This window comes from Vigna angularis, chromosome 1 (assembly GCF_016808095.1).
Source record: "Vigna angularis cultivar LongXiaoDou No.4 chromosome 1, ASM1680809v1, whole genome shotgun sequence".
Taxonomy (NCBI): Eukaryota; Viridiplantae; Streptophyta; class Magnoliopsida; order Fabales; family Fabaceae; genus Vigna; species Vigna angularis.
Window position 1 is genome coordinate 17594152 of NC_068970.1, and position 25185 is coordinate 17619336.

At 29.2% G+C, this 25185-nt stretch overlaps 1 protein-coding gene across 1 annotated transcript; it reads left to right on the forward strand.

Moving 5' to 3' along the window:
* The first annotated feature begins 6165 nt into the window (after positions 1-6165).
* LOC108337282 (uncharacterized) lies at positions 6166-6834 on the forward strand. Its single transcript, XM_017573777.2, has one exon. The coding sequence runs from the start codon at positions 6225-6227 to the stop codon at positions 6690-6692; it is 468 nt and encodes a 155-aa protein (XP_017429266.1). The 5' UTR covers positions 6166-6224; the 3' UTR covers positions 6693-6834.
* Positions 6835-25185: the final 18351 nt, after the last annotated feature.

Genomic DNA, 25185 nt, shown 5'->3' on the forward strand with positions numbered 1-25185 from the left:
CATTAATAAATTATAATTTTAATTATTAACAAACTATTTATCGACAATGCATTCATAAAAAAACTTATCAATAAAACTTGCTAAAAGATTCAAATAATTTTACTATTATTGTTGCTGTAGGGTGAGAGCAACCGATTAGTTGAAAACGGAAAAGAACTTCTTAACTGATTGGGCACGATAACAGTTGAGTAGAATTAAAACGTAATCAATACGGTAACTGCTATTGATGAGTGATTAATGTGACATTAATGACTATTAAGAGGTAAATTAATAGGTCTGATTCTTTTATGCTTTATAAATAAAAAATATATGACTTGAGAGTCGGAATGTCTCCTGTAGGAGTGTTGTGCAGACCAAACTCCATTAAAAAAATACTTCTTTATTAGAGATCTTACTTGCAAGCTTACTATATGAAAAGAAAAGAATGTCAAATTTTGTATGTTAGGTTTTAACAATTTTGTTGTACTTTAGAGACCATTAGTAATGTATTTTCTTTTAAATCCATCGGTAGTTGATTTCTTAAAAAGAAAAAAATTGTCAATGAATCTATCGACAATGCGTTTCTTTAACTTATCAATAAAATTGTTCATAATTTAGTTGTTTGAAAATCTATCACTAAATTCATAGGTAATTAATTTTTTTAAAATTCATTAGTAAATTTGTTGAAAAATTTATTAATAAAATAAATATTAATTTTTTTGTCAAAATCGAGTTAATTATTTATTATAAATAATTAAATATTGGTTAGAAGAAAAAAAAAAGAAGAAGAAGGAAAAAAGAAGAAGAGGAAGGACGATGAGATAGTGATAGTAGCGATAATGATAAAGGTGTCGACTATAGCCACTACAAAAATATATGGTATTATTGACAATTAATATTTATCGATAATGAGTGATATTCATTATTAGTGAGTGTTTTTTAACATAATATTGATGACTTAAAATTAGTTAATAATTTTCTTGTATGTAAAACTATAGATAGATTAAAAAAATCTTCAGTAATTGCGGACAATGTATGTACCATCATTAACATCCAAATTACCGATGGATTTTTTGGTAGGTAATTGTATTATATCCAATAAAAGCATAATTCTTTATTCTCTACACCTTAACAAAACCCAACCAAAACCTACTAATATAATATAAAAAACCAAATAAAAAGAACATTATAAATTATTAAACTAATAATATTATACAATTAAAGGTCTTATATAATGAAAATGTTAACAAAGAAAACTCCTAATAATGCTCTCATTGGAAAATCTTAACATTTTAACCTCAATAAGAATGACATTTCAATAGTATGTGTAATTGATTAAATATTTTTCTTCTTTTTCTAAATAAATGCATTAGTTTGCCTTTTGTTGAGATCTAATCAGCTCAATGTCACATTCTTCCAATAAAGTCCAAAAAGAGTAACTTATAGTTTAAATCTTTTAAGTTTTAGTAAAGATGACATAAATCTCTTTGTCGATAAATTTTTTTTGTAGTGCCTTCAACATTTTCTTATGAGAATGTGCTATATGCATAAGTATTTACGTTAGTTTAAGCTTAGTTAGTCTTAGGTTAGGTCCAATAAAATTCATCTTGAACTAAGTTCAGTTTTGGTTACACTAGGTTAAGTTGAGTTGGTCTTAGGTCAGGTCGAATCAGATTTGCCTTGAACTAAATTAAGTTGACTTTATGCTAGGTTAAGTTTAATTGGTCTTAGGTCAAGTCAAATCAAGTTTACCTTAAATTTAGTTAAGTTGAGTTTATATTAGATCAAGTTGAGTTGGTCTTAGGTCGAGTTAAGTTGAGTTTAGGACAACTCAAATCAAGTTAGACTCACTTTGCCTTATGTCGTGTTGATTCCATATTAGGCCAAGTCTAATTAGACTCATATCAAGTCGAGTCGAGTTGGACTCACCTCAGACCGAATCTAGTTAAATGTATCTTAAGAAGACTTAAGTTAAACATATGTAGAATCAAGTTGAGTCGGGTCCATGTTAAACGGAGTCAAGTTAGGTTCACATCAAAGTGAGTCTAATCAAACTCATATCAAGTCGAATAAAGTCAAACTCATGTTGGATTGAGTCGTGTTGGATCGACATGGAATCAAGTAGAATCGAGTTAAGTTGAGTCAAGCCACATCGGAACAAGTTGGGTCAAGCCCATGTTACACCAAGTTCAAGCCAAGTCATTTTAAATGAGGTTGAGATAAAATCGATCAAAGTCGAACCTACATCAGACAATGTTGGATTGGATCAAACCCAAGTTGAATTGGGTTAACTCAATCAAATAAGTTAAATTAGGCCTTAACCTCCAATTAAGTTACAAATAATAAAATTAATTAAACATTAATTTATTATTAATGTATAAGTTAATTTGCAATTTCATATTTTAAGTACTTGTACAATTTTGAAAAGTATTTTAGAGTTAATGGAAGTATTTGTAAGAGATTAAACCTATTTTATCATTAATCCTAACCCAAGAATTAGAAATTGAAACTTTTTTCTTAATCTATTCACTTGGTGAAGCAATAAAAGAGAACTTATTTAAATGTAGGTTAAGATTAACTTATTAAGAATTTATCAAATTAACCGTTCTAGTTTTATACTAACAAAAGGTCCAATATAGTTATTAATTGACTAGCTTCCTTGCGCATGCAGACAAGACTTTGTTGGTGTATACAAAATTCATTTATGTGCTCAAGAGACTAGTGTCTACATTTTAAGAGACTTGTATCGTACTTTATACGAAGTCTCTAGCTAGTTATTGAAGACCTTTAGATTTTTAAAACTCACTGGAATCAACTTTTATTTTATTTTTCTCGTACTTTTAATTTGTAAATATATAATCGTATTATGATATTTTGACATATTCGAGTATGAGGAACCTAATTTTAATTTTCATTGTTAGGAAAGACCTTCACAAATTTTAAAATATTCCTTTGGCTTTCAACAATTTAAAAATCGAGGTATTGACTTGATATGATAATCACTATAATGAAGAATGAGATTGGAATTATGTTTTTCTATAAAAGACTTAAAATTTCAACTATCGATCGGTTAAACATCTATTCTTAAACGAATGTTGTTGAAAACAAATGCATGCTTAAAGTCTAATTACTTAGTTTTCTTATTATAGTAGAAAAAAAGTTCATTATACTGTAATAGTTATTTTGATAAAAGGAATTGTGCTCACCCACCCTAACTCGGTCCAGTGTTGTTCATAGGTTCAAAATAACAAAAAGTTCCATTATTGTAATACTCTCTAAAATATTGGAAGATAGTGTGGTTATCCGATATGCATACTTCTATTATTATTTAACAACATATTCATAAAATTCGTTGTTATATCCTTTATAGGCTATAAAAAGCCTATAAATATTCAATTCCACCATTGTACTAATTTTTACTCATCACTCAATACTCCTTCTTACTCTCATATCATCCACTCTTATTAACTTGAGATAAACACTAGTGCATCGAAGAAAAACGATAGCGGTTGTTTTTGACACTTTAAGCCGCGGTTCCAACCGAGGTAATAACCTGGGATATGACAGTGGTTCTTGCTTGAACCGCGGTCAAAACCCTGTTTTTTTTTTTAAATTTTCGTGTAACCTTTGGCCTCGATTTTACCACAACCAAGGTAATAACTTGGGGATATGACAGCGGTTCCTGCTTGAACCACGACCAAAACCCTGTTTTTTTTTCTAAAAAAATTTCGTGTAACCTTTGGCCTTGGTAAATTAATCCAATTTCGATCCATACGTAAATATTCTACAAAATTACAATCATACAATTATACATATATTCAACATACAATCAATTCAATCATACAATCAAACAAATAATAAACATTCAAATTATCAATTCAAACATTCAATCATACATAATTATTCAATTCAACACACAAAAAATTAAAAATTAACAAAATGAAAATTAATAAACAGAATAATACAATCATACAATCAAACAATTAATAAGCATTCAAATTATCAATTCAAACATTCAATCATACATAATTATTCATATTCAACCTACAAAAAATTAAAAACTAACAAAATGAAAATTAATAAACAGAATAATATGAACCTGAGAGCGTGAAAAACCACACAATAATGGAGAAGATGGAACAACTCGCGGTCTGAAATGGAACAAATTTAAAAGAAAAAACACAATACCTACAAAAAAAATACAACAAAACGTAAGTTTGATAATCCGAATCAATGAAAAAACGTATCAAACCAACCCAAAAACTAAAATAAAAAAAACGAAAAAACTCTGGCGACCAAAGCCAAATTTGATCGGATACAAACGTAGGTGATGAAAAATGAGGAAGGAAGTCCTTCCCCAGTGACGACGGCGGCGCAACGGTGGCGTAAGGAAGAAGGGAGAAAGATCGCGGCGGCATAGAAGAAGAAGAAGTTGCAGAGAGAAATCGCTGGAGAAGAAGAATTGTTCGCGTTCGAGGAAGACGAAACTGTTCACTCTCTGTAATATTTTTTTAACCTAATCAAATGTTACTACCTCGGTTCATTAGAAAACCGGGGTAATAGAGGGAATACGGCCTCGGTTCCCAACTTAATCGAGGCCTATTCTCCTAAAAATAAAATTTAAAATTGATTTGAAATGGCAATTTAAAATTTTTTTTTCAACCTTTATGTCGCGGTTCCCTGTGTAACCGAGACCTATTCTCTTAAATATTTAAAATTTGTTCAGATCAGGGAATAGACCGCGATTCCCCTAAGAACCGAGACCTATTCCCTAACGGTCTGACTCCCAATTTATTTCAGAACTAACTTGGCGGGAATGTCAGAATTTTGCAGGTACAATAGGTCGCGGTTCTCCTCAGAATCGAGGCCTATTCCCCTGCAAATTTATTTCATGACTGACTTGGCAGGAATGTCAGAATTTTGCAGGGATAATAGGTCGCGGTTCCCCTTAGAACCAAAGCCTATTCCCCTGCAAATTTATTTCATGACTATTGTCACAAAGCTCGGGTCAAAGTCATTATTAATCGACTATTCAATTCCTAAAAGTTAATCATGCACTTCGAAGACTGTTTAACGAAACTTAATAAGAACAAAAATAATTATAATTTAGGAATTGTTATTATTTAATAAGAAACAAGTATTTTATAATTTAAGATTAATTATTCTTGTTCATATTAAAAGGATTGATAATAATAATAATAACAATAATATAATAAGTCCATAGGTCTCTGTTTGACCATAGGTACCCTAAGCCGACTGGAAGTTGACCTACAGAAAACACTATAACGTTCAAGTCAGAAATGTTTCATAGGTCTCTGTTTGAGTAGAATGAAAAAAGTGTCTTTACCTAGATATTAATCACCTAATTATAGGGCTTATAATAATCAAGTCCATTTATTAATACAGTATATTCATGTTTAATATGACAATTTATTCATTAATATTATATATTCATATTTGATATAATAATTTATTTATTAATATTAATCATTAATATTTGTTGGCATACTTGCAATGGAAGGACTACTCGATATGGTTGGTCGACCTCTCTAACCGATCATCGACCGGTCATGGAATGACTTGTTGCGACCTTGATCGATACACTTCAAATAGACGACCTGTGTACTTCGTATAATACAATAAGTAAAGGATTGATAATAATAATAATAATAATAATAATAATAATAATAATAATAATAATAATAATAATAAGTAGTGAAAGGTAATTTTTTTAATAGAAAAAATGCATGAAAAAATGCTAGAAATTTTTCTTAATTAAAAAAATGGTCATTTGATAATGTTACCATTTGACAATCTTGATAGGAGTAGAATGGTACTAACAAAAATTATCTTTTGATAATGTTACCATTTGGTAATACTATATTTCTAAAGGAAAAGAGAAAAAAAAAAAAGACACCAAGAGAATAGTGTAATTTGTCTCGTGTCAAATTTGCATTGTAATTAAAAGAAAAAAATTGGCATTATAAAGCGACTTTAGGTGTGAATAGATGATTACCCCGTTCTCAAATTCAGATAGAAGGGATAGGATATACACGAGAGGATCCGGGGTCCTACTTTAGACAGTGAATCGAGTAATAAAAATAGTCCCAAACTGGCATAATTAACTACTTATAACTAGCTACCTTTTCCCATCCAACGTAGCATACTGTGTCTGTGTATATAAATAGAGATAGAGATAATGCGCTAAAGCAGTTACGGAGGATTGAGGAAACGTTTCAACCAACATGACAAAGCAGAAAGAGAGAACCAAAGAGAGCAAACTCACCCGCTACATGAAGGCACCCTTAAGGTTCCTCAAGAAGGCCAGAGACATGTACGTCCGAGGCATGATCCATTGCTCTGCCCAATTATCCAACGTCGACGCTGCCATGGGCTGCCCCACCGCCCAGCCTTGCACGCTTCCCAGAAGCTTCAGCGTTGGCTCAGCCACCAGATCCACCGCAAGCGACGACGACTTCAAGGAGCTCATAAGAGCCGCCTCACTCCGAACCTATGGCAGTGCCTTTGACTTTGGCGAAGCCGCAGCCATGAAAATCAAAATGCCTCGGAGTCGTAGCGTGGGAATTGGAAGGATCGACGAAGACAAGCCCTGCGAATTTGGAGATGAAGCGATCAAGGTCAGACCCAGACCCAACGTTTATCCTCGAAGTAAAAGTTATTCTACCCGCAGAGGAGCACCGGGGTTGTTTTAGTTAACGTTAATGTTTGTTAATTACCATGTTTCTCCACTGCCAATGTAAGCAAATAAATTGTGAAAATCGTTCATTTAAAGTCCCGGAGTCTGGCTGTGTGAATTAGTAGCCATGAAAATAAGGAAGTTTTGATTCTCAATTATCTTTTTTGTTATAGGAAAATTTGTTATAATGGTGAAATTAAACCAAATTAAAGAAGTTGTACGAAATGATGAAGAATGGCTGGTCGCTGGATTGTAGCATGGTGTTTTCTAGCAAAGCGATAAATAAGAGAAAATGATACCGCTAAGTTACTACCAACTTTCAAAGCAAGTGGTAAAATGTAGAACATGGTAATTCAAATTAGTTTCATTAGGCCAATCAAAACTAAAGATTATTTTATTGAATCTATGCTTCTTCTTTTTTGAACCAAATTCTGGGTTGCTTTCTTTCTGATGACATATTTTTTTTTAGTAATATACACGCGCATCTACTCTCTTAGCTACTTTTAATTTTATTAGCGTTTTTTGGTTTTGGATAAAAATGTAAGGTCGATGCGTGAGTTGGGGTATCAACTATCAAGTTGATGTCCATTGATGTTGTAATTTAATTGTGAATGGAGAGTTACGTGCTGAGTACGTAGAGCGCAGCGCACTCAATGTCTCTCTTTCCAATTCATTGCGTTACCTTAGCTACTTGGAATTAAATTTTACTTATAACATCTTATCAGTATAGGTTCCACCCAAGAATCCTCTGCTTAAAGAAATTTACAATATTATTAATTAGTAACCTAACTTAGAAGTTTTCTTCTATTTTAGTGTCTCTCACCATTTTAGACTTCTGGATAAAATAGTCTCGGATTTCGTAACGACGGAAAAGTAGGATGCATAGGCAGAAGAGATAAAAAGCACAACAGATTCTTCCAAGTTATGGAAGTTAGAGGCATTGCTACTTTCGTTAATTCTTCAAAATCTTGACGTATATTACATGTCCACAATCATTATCGATTGCACGCTAATAATTAATAGCAATATTTCTCAACGATTATTTTCTGCTACAAGCTTGCAAAACATTTACCTATGATATTTTCTTCCCATATTGTTTCGGCAGGATTTAGAATCCTAGTCCAAAACATTTAAAGTTGTCCGTTCCGATGTTCAGTTGTGTTGTCTTCTCTCTTCTCCTTGTCCAAGCCGGGTGGGAGGGTGCCTATAAAAGACACTCCGATGCTCAAGTCAGTGACCTCGCGTAGTAATCTTGTAATCAAGATTAGTTATCAGAGCTCTAAGTTCAGTTAAAAGTTCAAGTTACCTGTCTTTTTGTCAGACTTGTCAGACAAATATTTATAAATTATAATGAGTTCGTTAGGTCTGACTTATTAACCACCAATAAATGACAATATTAATTGTCAATAAATGACAATTATTTTCATTAACTCCCCGACAGTTATTACTATTGATTACTTTAACGGCTGATTTTATCGATCGGTTCATTGACGTGAGAAGTATGATCGGTTAGGCTGATTTTACCGATCGATTTATTGATCTGAGAGGTATCATCGATCGGCCGACTCTTTTGTACTTTTATCGTTCAGTTGGTTGCGAGTTCATAGTAACACATATGAAGTGAAATTATCCACAACTACACAGTAAAGACTGTATAGCCATTTTTCCAACTAGAATGAATAGGTTAAGTTTCTTTAATATTATAATTTCTAACTAGATATCTAGTTATGCACTTATATATCCCGTGAGTATTTATAAAAATATAAGTTTGACTTGTTAGTAAAATAAATTCAATCAAAGGAAATAAATAAGTGACGTAGGCCATCAATTCTTACTTTTCAACTTAATATATTATTCCATGCGTTCAGCTGTGCCATGTTGAATGTCTTTGACATGAGTTACTATAAGTCTATCATGTAGCTAGCCAAATCTACTAAAAATTGAAATATTTTTCTTGACTTTGTTGATGTAAGTTTGAAAATCTTAAGTTTTTTTTTGGTAATCACTATTTTCAACTTGATTTTTATCTTATAATTCTTCGAGTTATTCTATTATTTTGAAAGGATATAAGTTATTTATCGTAATTTTTCACTCAAACCATCCTTACGAAAACAAATTTGCAGCATATAGGTTAGAAAAATCATATATTTTTATTTTTTTGTTATATTTAAATATAAATTTTGCTTATTTTATTCTATTTAATGTTTTAATTTTAGGTAATGAAAAAGGAATATTAAAGTTCCCAATGAGTCATGATAAAAAGAAGGTTTAATCATTCACTAAGTTCCTATTTTCGCATGAAATCTCAATTTCGTCCCTTTCTTTCTGAAAATATCAATTGGGTCCCAATTTTATGAAAATTGCAACAAATGGATCCTTTCCGTTAAATAGTGTCAAACGACGTTAAGTGTTGTATGACTTGGTATGCTGACAGTGTTATTTTTAACACACGTGTCATTAGGAACGTGGTGAAATTATATTATTTTGGTATCGTCTTTCTTCAGTTCTCCTAAGCTATTCGCCAATTTGACATCGAAAGTGTTGTGTGAAACTGAGACTGCGATGAGTCCAACCTCTATACTCGACAGTAAGCCTTTGTCTGGCTTGAAAAACCCTTTCAGGTCAGAAACAAACAGCCCCAGAACCCCAGTTGGCGAACACAAGCGTTATTGGGATAAATTGGATTCAAAGGGTCTTGTTGATGCTCTTGTTGACGACAATAGACCTGGGGAAGTAACATCAAAGTCACAAAGCAGAATGATTCTCTTTGGATCCCATCTTAAGATTCAGAATCCTCCACTGTCTCATCCGACAATCTCTCCTCAATCACCTAAATCTGTGTTTGGTTCCGCCAATTCAACCCTCGAACCCTCCAAATCTTCGAGAATTTTCACGCTCATCTTCTGTCTGCGTTGTCGAGCCAGGTTGCTTTGCGGGATCACCGGAGACTCCAAACGCTGCCGTTTCTGCTGGGGCTGCTCCGGGGAGCGGAGCTGCGGGAGGCGGAGAAAGGGGGGTGGGATGGTATTGGGGAAGAATTTGAAAGGTTGAGAGGGTTCGATTTTAGGGACAAGGATTTTTGGAGGCTATGCGGTTTGTGGAATTAGGGTTGGGTCGTCAGTCCGCGAAAATGGGAAGGGTTGAGAGGGGAGTGGCTGTAGACTGGTGCCGGAAAACATGGGGTTTAAGAGGAGACGTCGCCGGAATACATTATCATTGCAGAGAGAATAGGATTCTGTAATTGAATTGCCAACTTTGCCCTAATTGAATTTCCCCTATTTTAATTTAATTTTTAATTTAAAATTTAAAATAATAAAATTTATCCACGTAATGACACGTGTGTTAAAAATAACACTGTCAGCATACCAGGTCATACAACACTTAACGCCGTTTGACACTATTTAACGGAAAGGATCTATTTGTTGCAATTTTCATAAAATTGGGACCCAATTGATATTTTCAGAAAAAAAGGGACGAAATTGAGATTTCATGCGAAAATAAGGACTTAGTGAATGATTAAACCTAAAAAGAAAAGACCGAAGGGTAGCACAAGATGGAAAAGAGTTTGATCATCTTTCAAGAAAAAAAATATGCACTGACCACTTTTTTTCCATGTCGAGCGTTCAAACATATATAAAGGTAGTAAAAGAGAATTAGATATCTTTTGGGTATTTTTTTTTCTTTTTTGGGGAGTGTTGCCACCTATGAATGTGCTTTGTCTCTCCCTTTTCTTCTTGGAATTTATTTTTTGGACAAAGGACAAAAATATGGAAGCTGATGTCTCTTCAAAGATTTATGAACTTTTTTTTTCCTCTTTTTATGTTTTCCTTTACTCTTTTCTTGTCTAGTTAAACCCTCCTTGTTAATATTATGATTCCAATGTAATATTCTTTGAATTGAGATAATAATGATGATATTTCTTTACATTGTTTTAACATATCAAGAATTCTAAATAAAAATGAACATAATTTAGTTTCAACGTTTTCCTTAATTACATTAAACGCGTTTTCTTAGTGTTATGAGATTTTCATTATTCTGTTTAATTATTAATATTTATTTTACCGTTAATTCAAAATCAGATCTTCCGATTCCCATTTAGAATTATCTAGGAACCACCTTATCGACATATTTAAAATCTAGCTATCCAAAAATGTATATTAGTGAAGTATCAGGCACTCAAACCAAGGTCATCAATTAATTCCTGAATCTGCCAAACAAAAGGTTTAATCAAATATCGATTATAATCGAAAAATACAAAACAAAGATGAAGATTGATGAAATTGTTTGGATCTGTCTCTTTCGCAAAGAGTTTGCCACGTGTTTGACGTATTGCAAGAAAGAAAAAAATAAGGTGCACGCAACTACTTACTTTCACGAGCAAAGTTTACCATTTCATGTTCAACATTCTTTCTTTTCGGTGAGGGAAGCGATAGAAAACAAAGTTAAGGTTTGAGTATGAAGGTGCGATGCGAAGAAATGTACCCCCACTTGAAGTGTCTCGTGACAACTTCGCATAAGCACAAGAACAAAGCTTACACAACCTTCAATTTTAATCATTTATCACTAATATATGTAATCTCATCCAAATTAATTCTTTTATTATAATAATAAGAATAGTCTATACATAAATTATTCATTACAAATATCTATATTTAATTTTATAATTAAAAGTTTTACATCGATTAAAATTAAAATTAATTTATAACATATAAATATATGTAAATCTAGCTTAGTTTGAAAAGTTAATTTAAACTTAAAATATACTTTTAATATTTACAAAATATGTGAGAAATAATCACTAATCTTTCAAGTTTTTCGCTTCCAGGAGACTTAAAAATTATCATTAAACAATTAAGTTAATGTTAATACACGTTGCATATATGATAATGTATTTACTAATATTCTTATTTAGTATACACGTAGTTTGGTGTTTGTTCTGTGTTTTTAGATAAGATATAATGGAAAAATAAATAACTAGCCAGAGTTAAAAATCCGTAGAACTAAAAATTTTTGGCATAAAACAAAAGGCATACAAATATACTTTTGAAAGCAAATAACTTTATTCATTAGCAAATAATTATATAATTATACTATAATATTTGGGATATTTTAGCCCATATACAAAGTATATATATATATATATATATATATACTTATATTATTTTCATTTACATCACATATTTTAATATTTTTATATAAAAAAACCAATAACATGATACTTGTTTATCATGTATTAAAAAATCTACCCGATTAGCAAATAAGGAACCTAAAAAAAGACTATACTTCATATCCATTAAAATTGTTGAAATGTTTGCAACTGTTATTTTTTTAGAAAATTTATTTTATATACCAATTAAAAAACTTTTTATATCGATTCACAAACCAAGAAACAGAGGTCTATAAAATATTGAACTTTTAATATTTATTCCAAAACTGATATAAAAAATTTACTTTTTATACTTGTTTAAGAAGCAACTAATATAAAAATATTTAATACAAATATATAATGGAAAGAAAGCAATTAATTGATAACACATGACCAACATGTTTTCAAAACAACCATGCATATCAAACTGTTACTATGGGCTTACAGGCTATCGATCGGTCTCAGACTACTGATCGGTCTCTCGACCAGCTTCTCAGTCGGACGGTCTCGACAACTGTTGAGCAGATTTAATGCACAAATAAATGTAGCAACGGTTACCATTAGGCAGTTAAGGTTTGCATTAATGATCATTAAGAGATAAATTAATTAGTCAGATTCCTTTAAACTCTATAAATAAGGGTTGAGGTTTGAGGTAAAGACAGGTTCAACTCATACTTTATTACGTCCTATTAGGACTTACATACTTAACTGTAATAAACAGTTTATAAAATCGCTCCTAATTTGAGCGTCGAATTACCTTTTGCAGCTACATTTCCCCTTTTGCACGAGGGTGACCGAGCGATCAAGACTGAAGTTCACCGAACGATCAAGACTGAAGTTCACTGAGCGGTCAATACGGAAGAGGACCGATCGGTCTAAACTGGAAGCATACAAACGGAACACACAAGTCAAAGGTTAGTGTCTCGGTCTCACAAAATCCCTACCGAAACCAAACAAAATATCGATTAAACAAAAACATAAACTTTATATAATACTTCCTCATTAAACAAAAATTAAAACGCATTAAACGAAACTCGAACAAACATAATCTAAATTCAACACTTCTTCATTCAAACAAATTTCGTGACGGAGGTCCCCGACTCCACTTTTGCATTTTTGTGGGTATGGAGGTAGAAGATGATGGTGAGGGAAAAAAAATAAGAAAGCTTGAGAATGACAGAGAAAAAACTAACTAGCGTATAAAGTTTCGCAAGGAATAGAAAAAAAACACATTTTCATTTAAATAAAATCTACCATTTGTAAAGTCTTATTTAATATTATAAATGTATCACCACATTTCTTTTTATAGTGGTTATAAGTAGAATTGATATAGAAAAGTTTTATAAATTATTATAATTTTATCATTATATCACACTTTTTATATCAATTATGAATCCGTAGAAAAACTTTTCATATTTACCAAAGTGTCGTCATACTACATTTTATACCTAATAAATTATAATTAATATAAAAATATAGTATGAAAAGACTTTTTTACACTAATGTTTTTCCATAAAACTTGTCATCTCCTCGTGAAGATATGTGTTGCATATGTGATGTACTTTTTCTGGTGAATATTATATGAAGTCCGCTTTTCCATATGCAATTTTAGTTTTCATATCTTAATTCCTTCATTTTGTGTTGCCTCTAGAGCTTTTTCAATGTTGTTGTATATCTTGTAGTTTATTTTTGGCCTTAATAGTTTCTAGGTACTTGCATACAAAAGAGAACAGAAACCCAACACTTTTCATATGTTATGATGTTGATTCCATTCCAATCTTGATTGTCTTAGTTTTCCTTCCTACGTCAATACATTCTCACTCAATCTATACTAGTTTTGTCAATTTCATCACTTACTATATTATTTTGACAAATTCTTCCCTCTCAAAACTACTTCACAGTACGCAACATTAACCACAGAAATATTTCCTTGCATTCCTACAGCATAACTTTTTTTTTCTTAACCATACTCTTAAAATAAATTATTATTATTATCACCTTTTAATTATGATTTATCTAAAAATATTAATGTACAAAGTTAGACAGAATTAAATGCTCTGTCAAATATCCTATCTCACTCTTGATTTTGATGATTCACAATATTAATTTTTTTTATGATGTAATATTACAGTAATTATTGTAATTATTCATCGACATCCTATTTAAGAAACTATTTGTCTATATTATTATAATTATAAATCAAAATACTATGTAAGAAATTATTTGTCTATATTATCGTAATTATAAATCAGCATGAAGATATTTGTCTATATTATCATAATTATAAGATCTTGATTGTATATTATTATATATATTTTTTAACAATACCTTATCAATGTAAATTATTATATTCAATATCATTTTCTATCTCACAATACTTATTTGTAGCGTTGTTAAAATGGGTTATAATCCGCGAGCTAATCCGACTCACCAGGTTGAACCTGTGGTGAGCTGGGTTGACTCACCAATCCACCTAATTTAATTTAATTATTTATTATTTTGTGTTTCAATATTATTAGTTAACATTTTTTTTATTATATCGTAGATGGTGATAAAGAAAAAGATGTTTCAAGAGAAAAAATATTATAGATTTATCTATTCCAGAATCTAATATTATAAATGGACAAGTGATTCAAAAATTATCAATATTAAAAACTTATTTGTTTGCCTTTTGTTAGAGCTGCCAAAACGGGTAACCCGGCTCACCACGGGTTGGTCACTTAGTGACCAACTCAACCCAGCTCACGTATTAGCGAGTTGAAAAAGTTCAAAACCTACCCGACCCACTACGAGTTGGTGAGTTAAACGGGTTGGCTCACTGGCTCATTTAATTATAAGTTTTTTAAAAATAAAAAAATTACAAATATTTTAATTCAAATCTAAATAAATGTCACACTGAAATGATGCTAAACTCCAAAAACAATTCAAAATAAATAAATAAAAGTATCATATCATCCGAGTGTAATCCAAAAACATGAACAAAAGGTCAACAAATAAGTTTTTAATATTGATAATTTTTGTATCAATTGTCTATTTATAATATTAGTGTCTTGAATAGATAAATCTATAATATTTTTCTCTCTTGATACATCTTTTTTATCATCATCTACAATATAATAAAAAAATGCTAACTAATAATATTGAAACAAAAAATAATAAATAATTAAATTGGTGAGTCAACCCGGCTCACCACGTGTTCAACCCAGTGAGTCGGGTTCTAGGTGAACCGGGTTGAAAACTAACCCGCATAAAAAAATTACATTTTTTTCAAACCTAACCTGACTCAAACTCGTGGTGAGCCGAGTTGGCTCGCGGGTTACAACCCATTTTGACAGCACTACCTTTTGTACATGTTTTTGGATTACGCTTGGATTTTATGATACTTTTTTTTTCATTTTGAATTGTTTTTGGTGTTTAACATCATTTTAGTGTGACGTTTATTTATATTTGAATTAAAAAATTGTAATTTTTTTTATTTTAAAAAAACTTATAATTAAATGAGTAAGTGAACCAACCCGTTTAACCCACCAACCCGTGGTGGGTCGATTGGGTTCAAATTTTTTTAGTTCGCTAATAAATGAGCCGGGTTGAGTTGGTTCACTAAGTGACCAACCCGTGGTGAGTCGGGCCGGATCGAGTGAGATTACCCATTTTGACAGTTGTACTTATTTGATGATTTAGTTAAAAGAAATTTAATTTAAAATATGTTAGATAATATTGTTGAGAATTTATTATCGTGTTAAAATATTGTTCATCTATTATCTATTGATATTCTTATACCATTTGTTTAGAATAAAGATGGATCATCACTACTAATCTACTATGTATTACAATTATTCGTACTTAGATTAAGGTTTATATTTTGTTCACAAGAAGTTTTTTTATATTTTTTATTTTTTCCAATCGTTTTTTAGTATTTCTTTATCTGCCATGCAATTCCTTTTAACATTTCGTGCTTTCTTTTTGTACCTTCGCCCAAATAAAAATTAAATTATCCATGGGTTCGGAATATTTCTAATTGTATAATTTGAAATCCAATTCAAAATATGTAATTTAAAATTTAAATATGTATTTTTGATACCATAGTCCATAAACATGTTATTGATTATACAATTTGAATACATTTTAAATTAAAAAGTGTATTTTGAACTATACAATCAAAAATAGTTTTCGAAAATAATTGTACAAGTTAAAATATATTTTTAAGTTTTGCAATCCAAAATTCTAAAGCATAATAGAATCTACCATTACTATAATTTTTTTTAGTAAGATAGACTTAGAGGATTTAACAACAAGAAGATATGAGTTGTACACATTTTTAATCCAAAATATTAAATCTTAGTTTTTGTGTCTTTTTTTATGTCATTCAATTATTTCATGTCTTTATACTTAAAATATATAAAAAAAATGTTGTGAAATTTCTTTGTTTTTATATAAGTGTATTTTAAAACATTTCATTTTTCATGGTTCAATTACAAAATAAAACATGTTGTGAAGAAAATAACTGTTAAAACTGAAAAACTTGCATGATTACTTCTCAAAGTTTGATATTTTGATCGATATATTTATAATTGTTTGATTTATTTTTTAAAAACTTGCATGATTATTTTTCAAAGTTTGATATTTTGATTGATATATTTATAATTATTTGATTTATTTTCTTTATTGATTATTTATAATTGTATTAATATAGTGTAGTAAAATAAACAAACTGATTTATATGAGTACGATTATTATGTAATGTATTGTGCATGTATATAGTTAATTAGCTAAAAAATATAAAGTGGTATGTTATTATTAGATTTAGACCAAAAACATAATTATCATAAAAGGTTATTATATATATATATATATTAAAATAATATTTTGATTTGATAATTATTAGAATACTTACAGAAGTTAGAAAAGGTATATAGTGCTCATTTGTAGATAAAATATTATATATATTAGGGTTTTATTTTCTTTTCATCTTATAAAGAAGAAAACAAAAGTGATACTTAAGGTCTTTTACATTTGAAAAATCACATGTTATTATTATCATTATTCAAATAGCTCCTAATGATAAATTTAAATTTAGATATATTTCTATATTCTATTTGTATCATATTAAAGATTAACATGTCCTATACATTTTAGATCTATGTTGTATTTTGGTTTCACACGGAAAGAATTCTGATAGGTTTTTTGTATACATTTTATCTTTAGATCTTGAAAAAATATTTCCATAAACAAAAGAATAACTTTGTATATATTTCTTTTAAAATGGTTAGAACGTCTAAGTGTTCCACTATTGATATATTTACTGATAAAAAATAAATAAAAACTAGACCCAATTGTTATTTGTTAAAAAGACTCCTTATTGACCGTAAATATTTCGGATATATCCCTTAAAAAAATTCCAACAGAAAAAGAAAATCATGGGAGTAAAAAAAATATATGGCCCTCATTTATTGTTGTGAAACTTTACCATGAATAATTTATCTCTTACTTGCACTCCTCTCTTTGATATCACCATGCCTTTCTCTATCTGACCCATTTTTCTTTCATAACATTACCCTCTCGAGAAACCTTTTTCCTCAAGTTCGAAAGGGTGACCTACCTTTTCCCTTAAAATAATAATAATAAACATAAATAGGGATGCATTTTTTTGTCAGAAAATAAAAGTTATGTTATTTTTATGTATTAGAAGCATAAATACTTAATAGCCACCAAATAGAAATAACCATACACATCAAATCCCCCAAGCTAAATATCAAAAAGAAGATTTTGTAATTTCTCTAACACTATTTGTTACGTCCACTCAGGTTGACTTTTCTCCCTCTTATTTCAGTGATGACCATGGGAAAACAACTCAATCCTGCTAGACTGTTACATCATAGGACTTTCGGATCAACATGAAAAAGAAAATGCATGTGGTCCCTACTAAGTCGAAATCCCTATTGGATCCACCTGTCACATATACCACCATACATGCAAAGGCTACTAACCAACTACTTCCAAATTTGTTTTACACTCTTGTGACAGCTAAACCGCTATTTTTCTATCTATTACTAACTTTATTGCATATATCATTTCTTCCCAGCCTATACACCTCACCACCACCACTATCTCACTCCTCCTACAGAATCCAAATGAAGGAACAGAGTCAAACATATTCCTTGTAAATTCAAAAAAGAGGAATACACCTTCAGATTATTATTTTTATTGAAAAATATTAATTAATATTTTATTAGTGAAAAATTCATCTATAATCTTTTTTATGTTTCTTTCTAAGCCTACCAAACTAATTTTATAATTTTTAAATAATAGTAAGAAAAGTTAAATTCAACTTCTACCATTGTCTGTTTTAACTTTTATCATAGCTCTAGTGACCCCTGGTTCACCAACAATAACTACAGCAGAGTCACTTGAATAGTGTAGGACAGTAAAAAGATATAGCTTTCACATCACTTAGATATAAATAGAGTAATAAAAATAGCCACAAATGATGATCCGCACGTGGTAAAATCAGTATGGACTAATATGTTTAAATCAATATGGATTTTTCTCATTTTGATTGATTTTTTTTAATGAATCTGAATCCTTAAAACTATTAATTTAAATCAATTGAATTTTTATCGTTAAATTTATTTAATAGGTTAAGTTTTTGCATAAATGGAAGATTGATGTACCAATTTTTTAAAACATGACATGCAGAGAGTTGAAACGTAACATGATTTAGGTCTTTATGCATGGAATTTGGTCAAATGTAATAATATAATATTAGGGAATTTTGAAATGAGATTTAGGATTCAATTAAATAGAATTTAGGATTCAATTTGGGATTAGAAATCTGAGACGAGAAGGCTGCGTCTCTACGTTTGTTTCAACTTGTCGAAAATATTTAGAGTCACAAACAAAAGTAGCTTCAGCTTCATTATCATAATTTTCTTCTATCAAGACAACGCTAGAAATAGGTATATTTTTAACTGAAGTAGCACGAATGTTCTGGTTGTGGCATTCCTTGTGCATCTCCTTGAAAACAGCCCACTAACTCCGATAAGGAAATTCTAAGATCCAATCCTTCCCTCCTTTCCACATCATAGCATGAGTGTAACGATTTGTTGATCCAGTATGCAGAAACTGATGTGCTTTGTATGAATACCTTATAATACCTGTAAGTTTTACAGAAGGTTTTCACAAGTTATGATCAAACAATTCTAGTACAACTCGAGCACCGGATTTCTAATCCCAAATTCTATTTCATTGAACCCTAAATCCTATTTTAGAATTCCCTAATATTATATTATTACATTTTACCAAATTCCATGCATAAAGGCCTAAACCATGTCACGTTTCAACTCTCAGCATGTCACACTTTAAAAAATTGACACATCAACCTCCCACCTGTGCAAAAACTTAACCTCGTTAAATAAATTTAACAGCAGGGGTTCAATGATTCAAATTAACACTTTTAAGAACTCATATGGAAATTCCAAAAAAATGGAAATAGTAACGAATATTAAATACGTACTTTTAATAAATATATCTGGATAATGAATATGAATATTTTACTCGTGAATATTCAGTATCCACTAATCATTATTTGAAAGTTTTATTTGAATATTTTTTTAGAATAAAATGATAAAAATAAAATTATTAAATAAAAAAATTAATTATTAAAGAAAATTATTTAAAATTATTTTTTATACATTTATATTTTTTACTTAGTCATATGAAATTGAATTTACTTTAAAAATAATTTAATATTTTAAAACTTATACTTTGATACAATTCATTTAAATTTATTGTTTTATAAAGACCAAATTTATTTGTACTAATATTTTAGTGTATAATTTGTTTGAATTGTACCTTGATTTTTTTATCTAATTTTATATTTTAAAGACTTATTTTTAAATATTTTTAAAAATAATATATATATATATATATATATATATATATATATATATATATATATATAGTTATAGTTATAGTTATAAGTATTTATGAATATTTTTAAGTATCAACAAAATTTAAAAATTTTGCATGATACTCAAAGGGTAACGAGACGAGTAATGAGAGAGATTTTTAGATAAAATAGATAGGAAATAGACACTACATATACTTATGACTCATTGTTATCTTAATCTCACTTTTTCAATCTTTTCTACTTATAATAAGCTACTCTAATACATGGTTGTCTAAGACTCCACAGAATACTTAACATTTACACCTTGGGCTTCTTAATGCTAAAATGTGATAATGTTAATTCTCATTATTATTATTATTGATCACTTTACATTAACAAAGTTAACTCTTGTTCAGCCTTTAATTCACTTAGTCCTCATTTTTATCTTATTTTATAAGTAGTTGAATATTAAATACTCTCATATAATCATACCATTAATCTTTATTATTTTTTTGTCTAATAATTGAATAAAAAGTACTTGATTCAAGCAAAAAAGATTGAAATCCAAATAAGTATAGTTAAAAGTTTGAAATTAAAAACCAAAATATCACCTATATTGGATACTAGAAGAGTCATGTCTAATGCCATGAAAACTAATAGAAAATTCAACATGGGGTTAGAAGCCCCTTCCTAGTGACAAGTGGTGTTGAGCGACACTTGGATCACATTGAGTGTCACTTCTTAGTGATGAATTGCATTGAGCATCACTTAGATTAAGCTAAGCGCAACTTGGACAAAGATCTTCCTTACCCCTAAGTTAATGCTCATACCGTGTAGTGTTTGACACTGTTATTACTTATGTGGCACTTTTGACTTACTTTTTCTTCTTCAAAGAGAGGGGAAGGCTTTGAAGATAAAGGAAAATTTAGAAAACCTTGAATTTCTTAGAAGATTTTCATCCTTCTCTCCGGTTATTCATTTCTTCTATTGTTCATTTTTTGTTTGAGCTCTTCATGGCAATGAAGATAACAATCTATTTGAATTGGCTTAAAGTAAAGACTCATCTAATTGCTAATATATATATATATATATATATATATATATATATATATATATATATATAAATGATTTCCAAAAGTAACGATTTCAAGTTTCTTTTACTAAATCACTTTCATGTAAGTTTCTTTTACTAAATCACTTTCATGTCTATTTTTAAAATCTTTAATATAGTTTTGATTTTCAATCAATACGCATGTTTAATTTGTTTGTATTTAACTTTATTGTTGTTATTATATTAGTATCTCTTGATTGGATCTAATCCAAATGTAATCTACCAAAACTCCTTTTATCAAAATCTGTTGTAGTAATTTAGATCTATAAAAACCTGATCCAGTAAAAATAACCTACCAACTCTAGCCCAATAAAATTAATCCCTTTCGCATGTTGTTCAAGCTAATCTCATTGATATTCAAGGTTGAGACTTGAGTGTTTCTTTTTGTACCCTCATCAAATTTCTTCCTGCACTCCATTACAGAAATATTGCCTTTCGGAAATTTTGATCCGGAATAGGGGTGGGTATAGTCCTGCCGGAAAGATCTTTCTAGAATTGATGAGCTTCTTCCAGATAGATATTTCTGGAATTGGTCTATTGTGTTTAGGAAAGCGAAATTCGGAAATTCACATATTTTAAGCTGTGCAGGAAGAAACAGCCTCTACCAAAACCCCAATGTGATAAATCTGATCTTACCAATCTTGATCTAGTAAATGCAATTTTAAGATCATATATTTTCTTTGGGATAGTTTTTATTGTGCCCCATAAGTTACAAAATTTCCTTATATCTCATGTAATTTTGTTCTAATATTAGGTTAAGTAATTTTTTCTTGATCTCATTTGATATCCCAAAATTTAAACTTCAAGAGATATAAAAAATGTTTCTTTTTAAGAGAGTGAAAATATAAAAGATATATTTATTTCTTTACATAAACTTAAGTGAAGATATTAAAAATAATTCAATTTATAATGGAAAACATATTATTTGTTTGATATTTTGAGGACAAAAATTCACACGGTAATAGCAAGTGGCATTTGGAACCCACTATGTAATTTTATTCATCAGCTGTATTCACCATCTATTATTTAATTTTTTATTCACCAGTTATTTTCTTGCATTTTAATTGAAAATGAATTTCTATCTAAAAAGAGTTAAATGCTTAATCATTTTTACACAAGCAATTTATGTTGTATTAACTACCAAAATATTTCTGGACATTTGTAATGTTGAAAGAAAATTCAAAATATGATTCATCTTTCGCATTTCTATTTGCATTAAATAAAAATAATTTTTTTACTAAATTAATGACATGATTCCCGTTTAGAATTTGGTATTTAGCTACATATGTTTGTTTAGCATTTTTTTTAAATAAAGTTTTTACACCCTTCAACACGTTTTGATTTTAAGTAAAACAATTAATAAAGCTACATTGTAATTTTATATTAAACCCTTACTTTTGTAGTTGTTTTACTTAAAAATTACAATGTGTTGTCTTTAAGTAACCGGGCAAGTCTTTGGTCTCAATAATATTTATCGTTACATAGATTTTAATGCAATTAAGGGATGGAATCATATGTCTTTTATTTAATTTATGCATTACTTTTCTTATTGTTTTCGTTCAATGAACATAATTAGAACAATCCAATATGAATTCACCTACGTGTTAACGATATACTTGTTCTTTTAATTTACTTTATAACGATTTTGAATTTATTTAGCAACTGAGTTAATAATTTATACGCTAGAGTATATGATTTATAGAATTAACAAGTATTAATGTCAGGTATAACCAACAGCTGTGTATACAGTGATCCATTAGACTAAATATTGCTCTTGAAGTTGTTAATGACCTTGAATTTTTATGTTTCAAGGCTAATCATTTTCGAGGCTTCAAGACGTAATAAATGGTTATAATTTCTATATGAGTGTTGCATTCTTCGTTACTCTAGTTTTCAATATATATATATATATATATATATATATATATATATATATATATATATATATATATATATATATATATTTCCTTTAATGTTGATATCGTTTTATTTCATGACTATAATGAAAAAGTGTTTGATTTGGATCTTGTTAAAGAAATTCAAGTTAGAGATGTTAATCATGTATCTATTCCCGTAATGGGAACACAATATATATAATTTCTTAGTTAATGATAATAAATTAATTCACATGTTATTTTACAATTAAAATTTTATCATTGTTAAATTTGAAGGACTTCTAATTCTTCTAATATTATATATTATATACAAATATATTTGTAGATAAAAAAACATTTTGATAATATAAATTAAGAAACTGTAATTTTTTTCCCATAACCTTTGTGGATACTTAAAAAGCTTTACCATAAAAAAACTTTAGCAATGATGTTCTACCATAAAATGATATAAAGATTGAAAGAAAAGTCTATGAACATTAATACACTAAGTGTTCGGGTGTAGGCTCGAGTAACTCTATAAAATGTATTTTTAAACTTTTACTCTTTAGTTGTACAGGTAACTATATTTGTTTTAGTCCAAGTTCTCTTTCGTCAACGCTCTAACTCAATTCAGGGTTGACTGATACTCTGATGTTTAAGTCAGTAGTTAATCCAGACGGTGTCAGAACAAAGTTTTAAATTCACAATAAATGCAATCGCCTACCTCTTACCTTTGACTTTATTTATAGTTTTTGAGATGAACATAAGATTAGTACAATCCTAATCATGGTCTAATCTTAGCCCATTACATAGTAATTGATACTTACTCTTAACCTTGATTTGTAGTGCCTCTTAAGAAGTGTTTTGCTGCTAAGACTACCTGTTCGGCCTCTAACCATGCCTGGCCGGATAGTTTTCATCTTGTCTTGTCCAAATTCGAGGATTCAAACATATGTGGCCGATCGCTCCTCTTTAGTGGTGTGGTTGTCTGATCATACATTACAGTGCAACATTCATGTTATTACCACATTTAACATGTTTTTAAATCTCAATATAAGAGTAGTCTTGAAGCTTCCTCATCCAAAAATGCAAGGTCGGTAACAACATTATTTTAATAGATCACTTAAGGCACTTAACTTTTGCCAAATACGTGATGTTAATAGTTATTATTTCTAATATCTTTGTGATATGTGTGCCATCACGGACTCATTGTAAAATGAAAACAAGTTAAAATATTATTATCAAAGTAGATTAAAAATTGCAAATAACATTATCATGTAAGTAAACTTAGATAGTTATATTCTACTATCCTCCTTACATTAAAATTAATATATTCGTATATAACGTGAATCATAAGACAATTTCTAATCTCTGTTGTTAATTATGATTATACATATAATTAATTCTAACTTTGTTTTCAATTTTTTTTTATTGTATGTTTCTATTATATTTGGTTTTTTTTTATTTCATCTCTTCTTTTGTTATTGTCATTATTACAGTTGTTATTATTATTGTTATCGTTATTGTTATCGTCTCCTCTCCTTTTTTTTCTTTCTCCTTCTTCTTCTTTTTTTTTTCTCTTCTTTCCACCTACTTTCATATAACTTATAACACACATTTTTTCAAATTTGGTTAGAAAATTAAAATTCATTTTACTATGAAATTACCATCAAATTTATCAATGAAATTAACAACAAAATTTTTAAAAAATTTAATTATTGACGAATTTATCAATTTATTTTAAAAATTCATTATCCATCAAATAATCAATGCTAAAATAAAAACTTTGACATTCATTTTATTAATAGAATTTATTGATGAAAATATATGTTAATAATAAAGATTATATGTTTTCGACAAATTTTATTAATGGATCTATTACTGATGAAATTTTTTATTTGTATTTAAAATTTTTCAGTAAAATGAATTGATAAATACTATTTTATTAACAATTGTTTTTCTATCAGTATAATTTCGTTAATAATATAGTATGTTTTTGGTAGTAATTGAGATAAAGGAACTACATAATTTCGTAACTCATTCCATGCACTCGCATATATGTTAGTAAGGTGCGATGAAAATATAAAAAAAAAAGTACTGTGTTAATTCATCTCAGACTAGTTTAATATAATCAATTACTATGGGACAAAAAAAAACGGTTTAATTCTCTTTTGAAAAGTCGCAAATCGATTTTAAAAGCTAAAGAAATTGAAATATAGTATCATCTACACTCTAAATATTTTATCTGGTTATTATCTCGTATAATTATTAACCCTATACAAAAACACCTTAACAATATTAAATAACGTGATATAATTAAAATATTTTGAATATAGAAAATAAACTAAAATGTTGGAGATTGTCCTAAAGTAATTGGCTAATTGCAACCCTGTCACCTTCCTTCTTGATATGTTCCCGTTTTTACTTACATAAAGGCTCCTCCTTTTGTTTTAATCTATTGTCTACCATTCCAAGCAAACTCAGTGGATG

Excerpts from the sequence above, each read along its gene's own strand:
- LOC108337282 (XM_017573777.2), top strand. The coding sequence starts at position 6,225 with ATGACAAAGCAGAAAGAGAGAACCAAAGAGAGCAAACTCACCCGCTAC.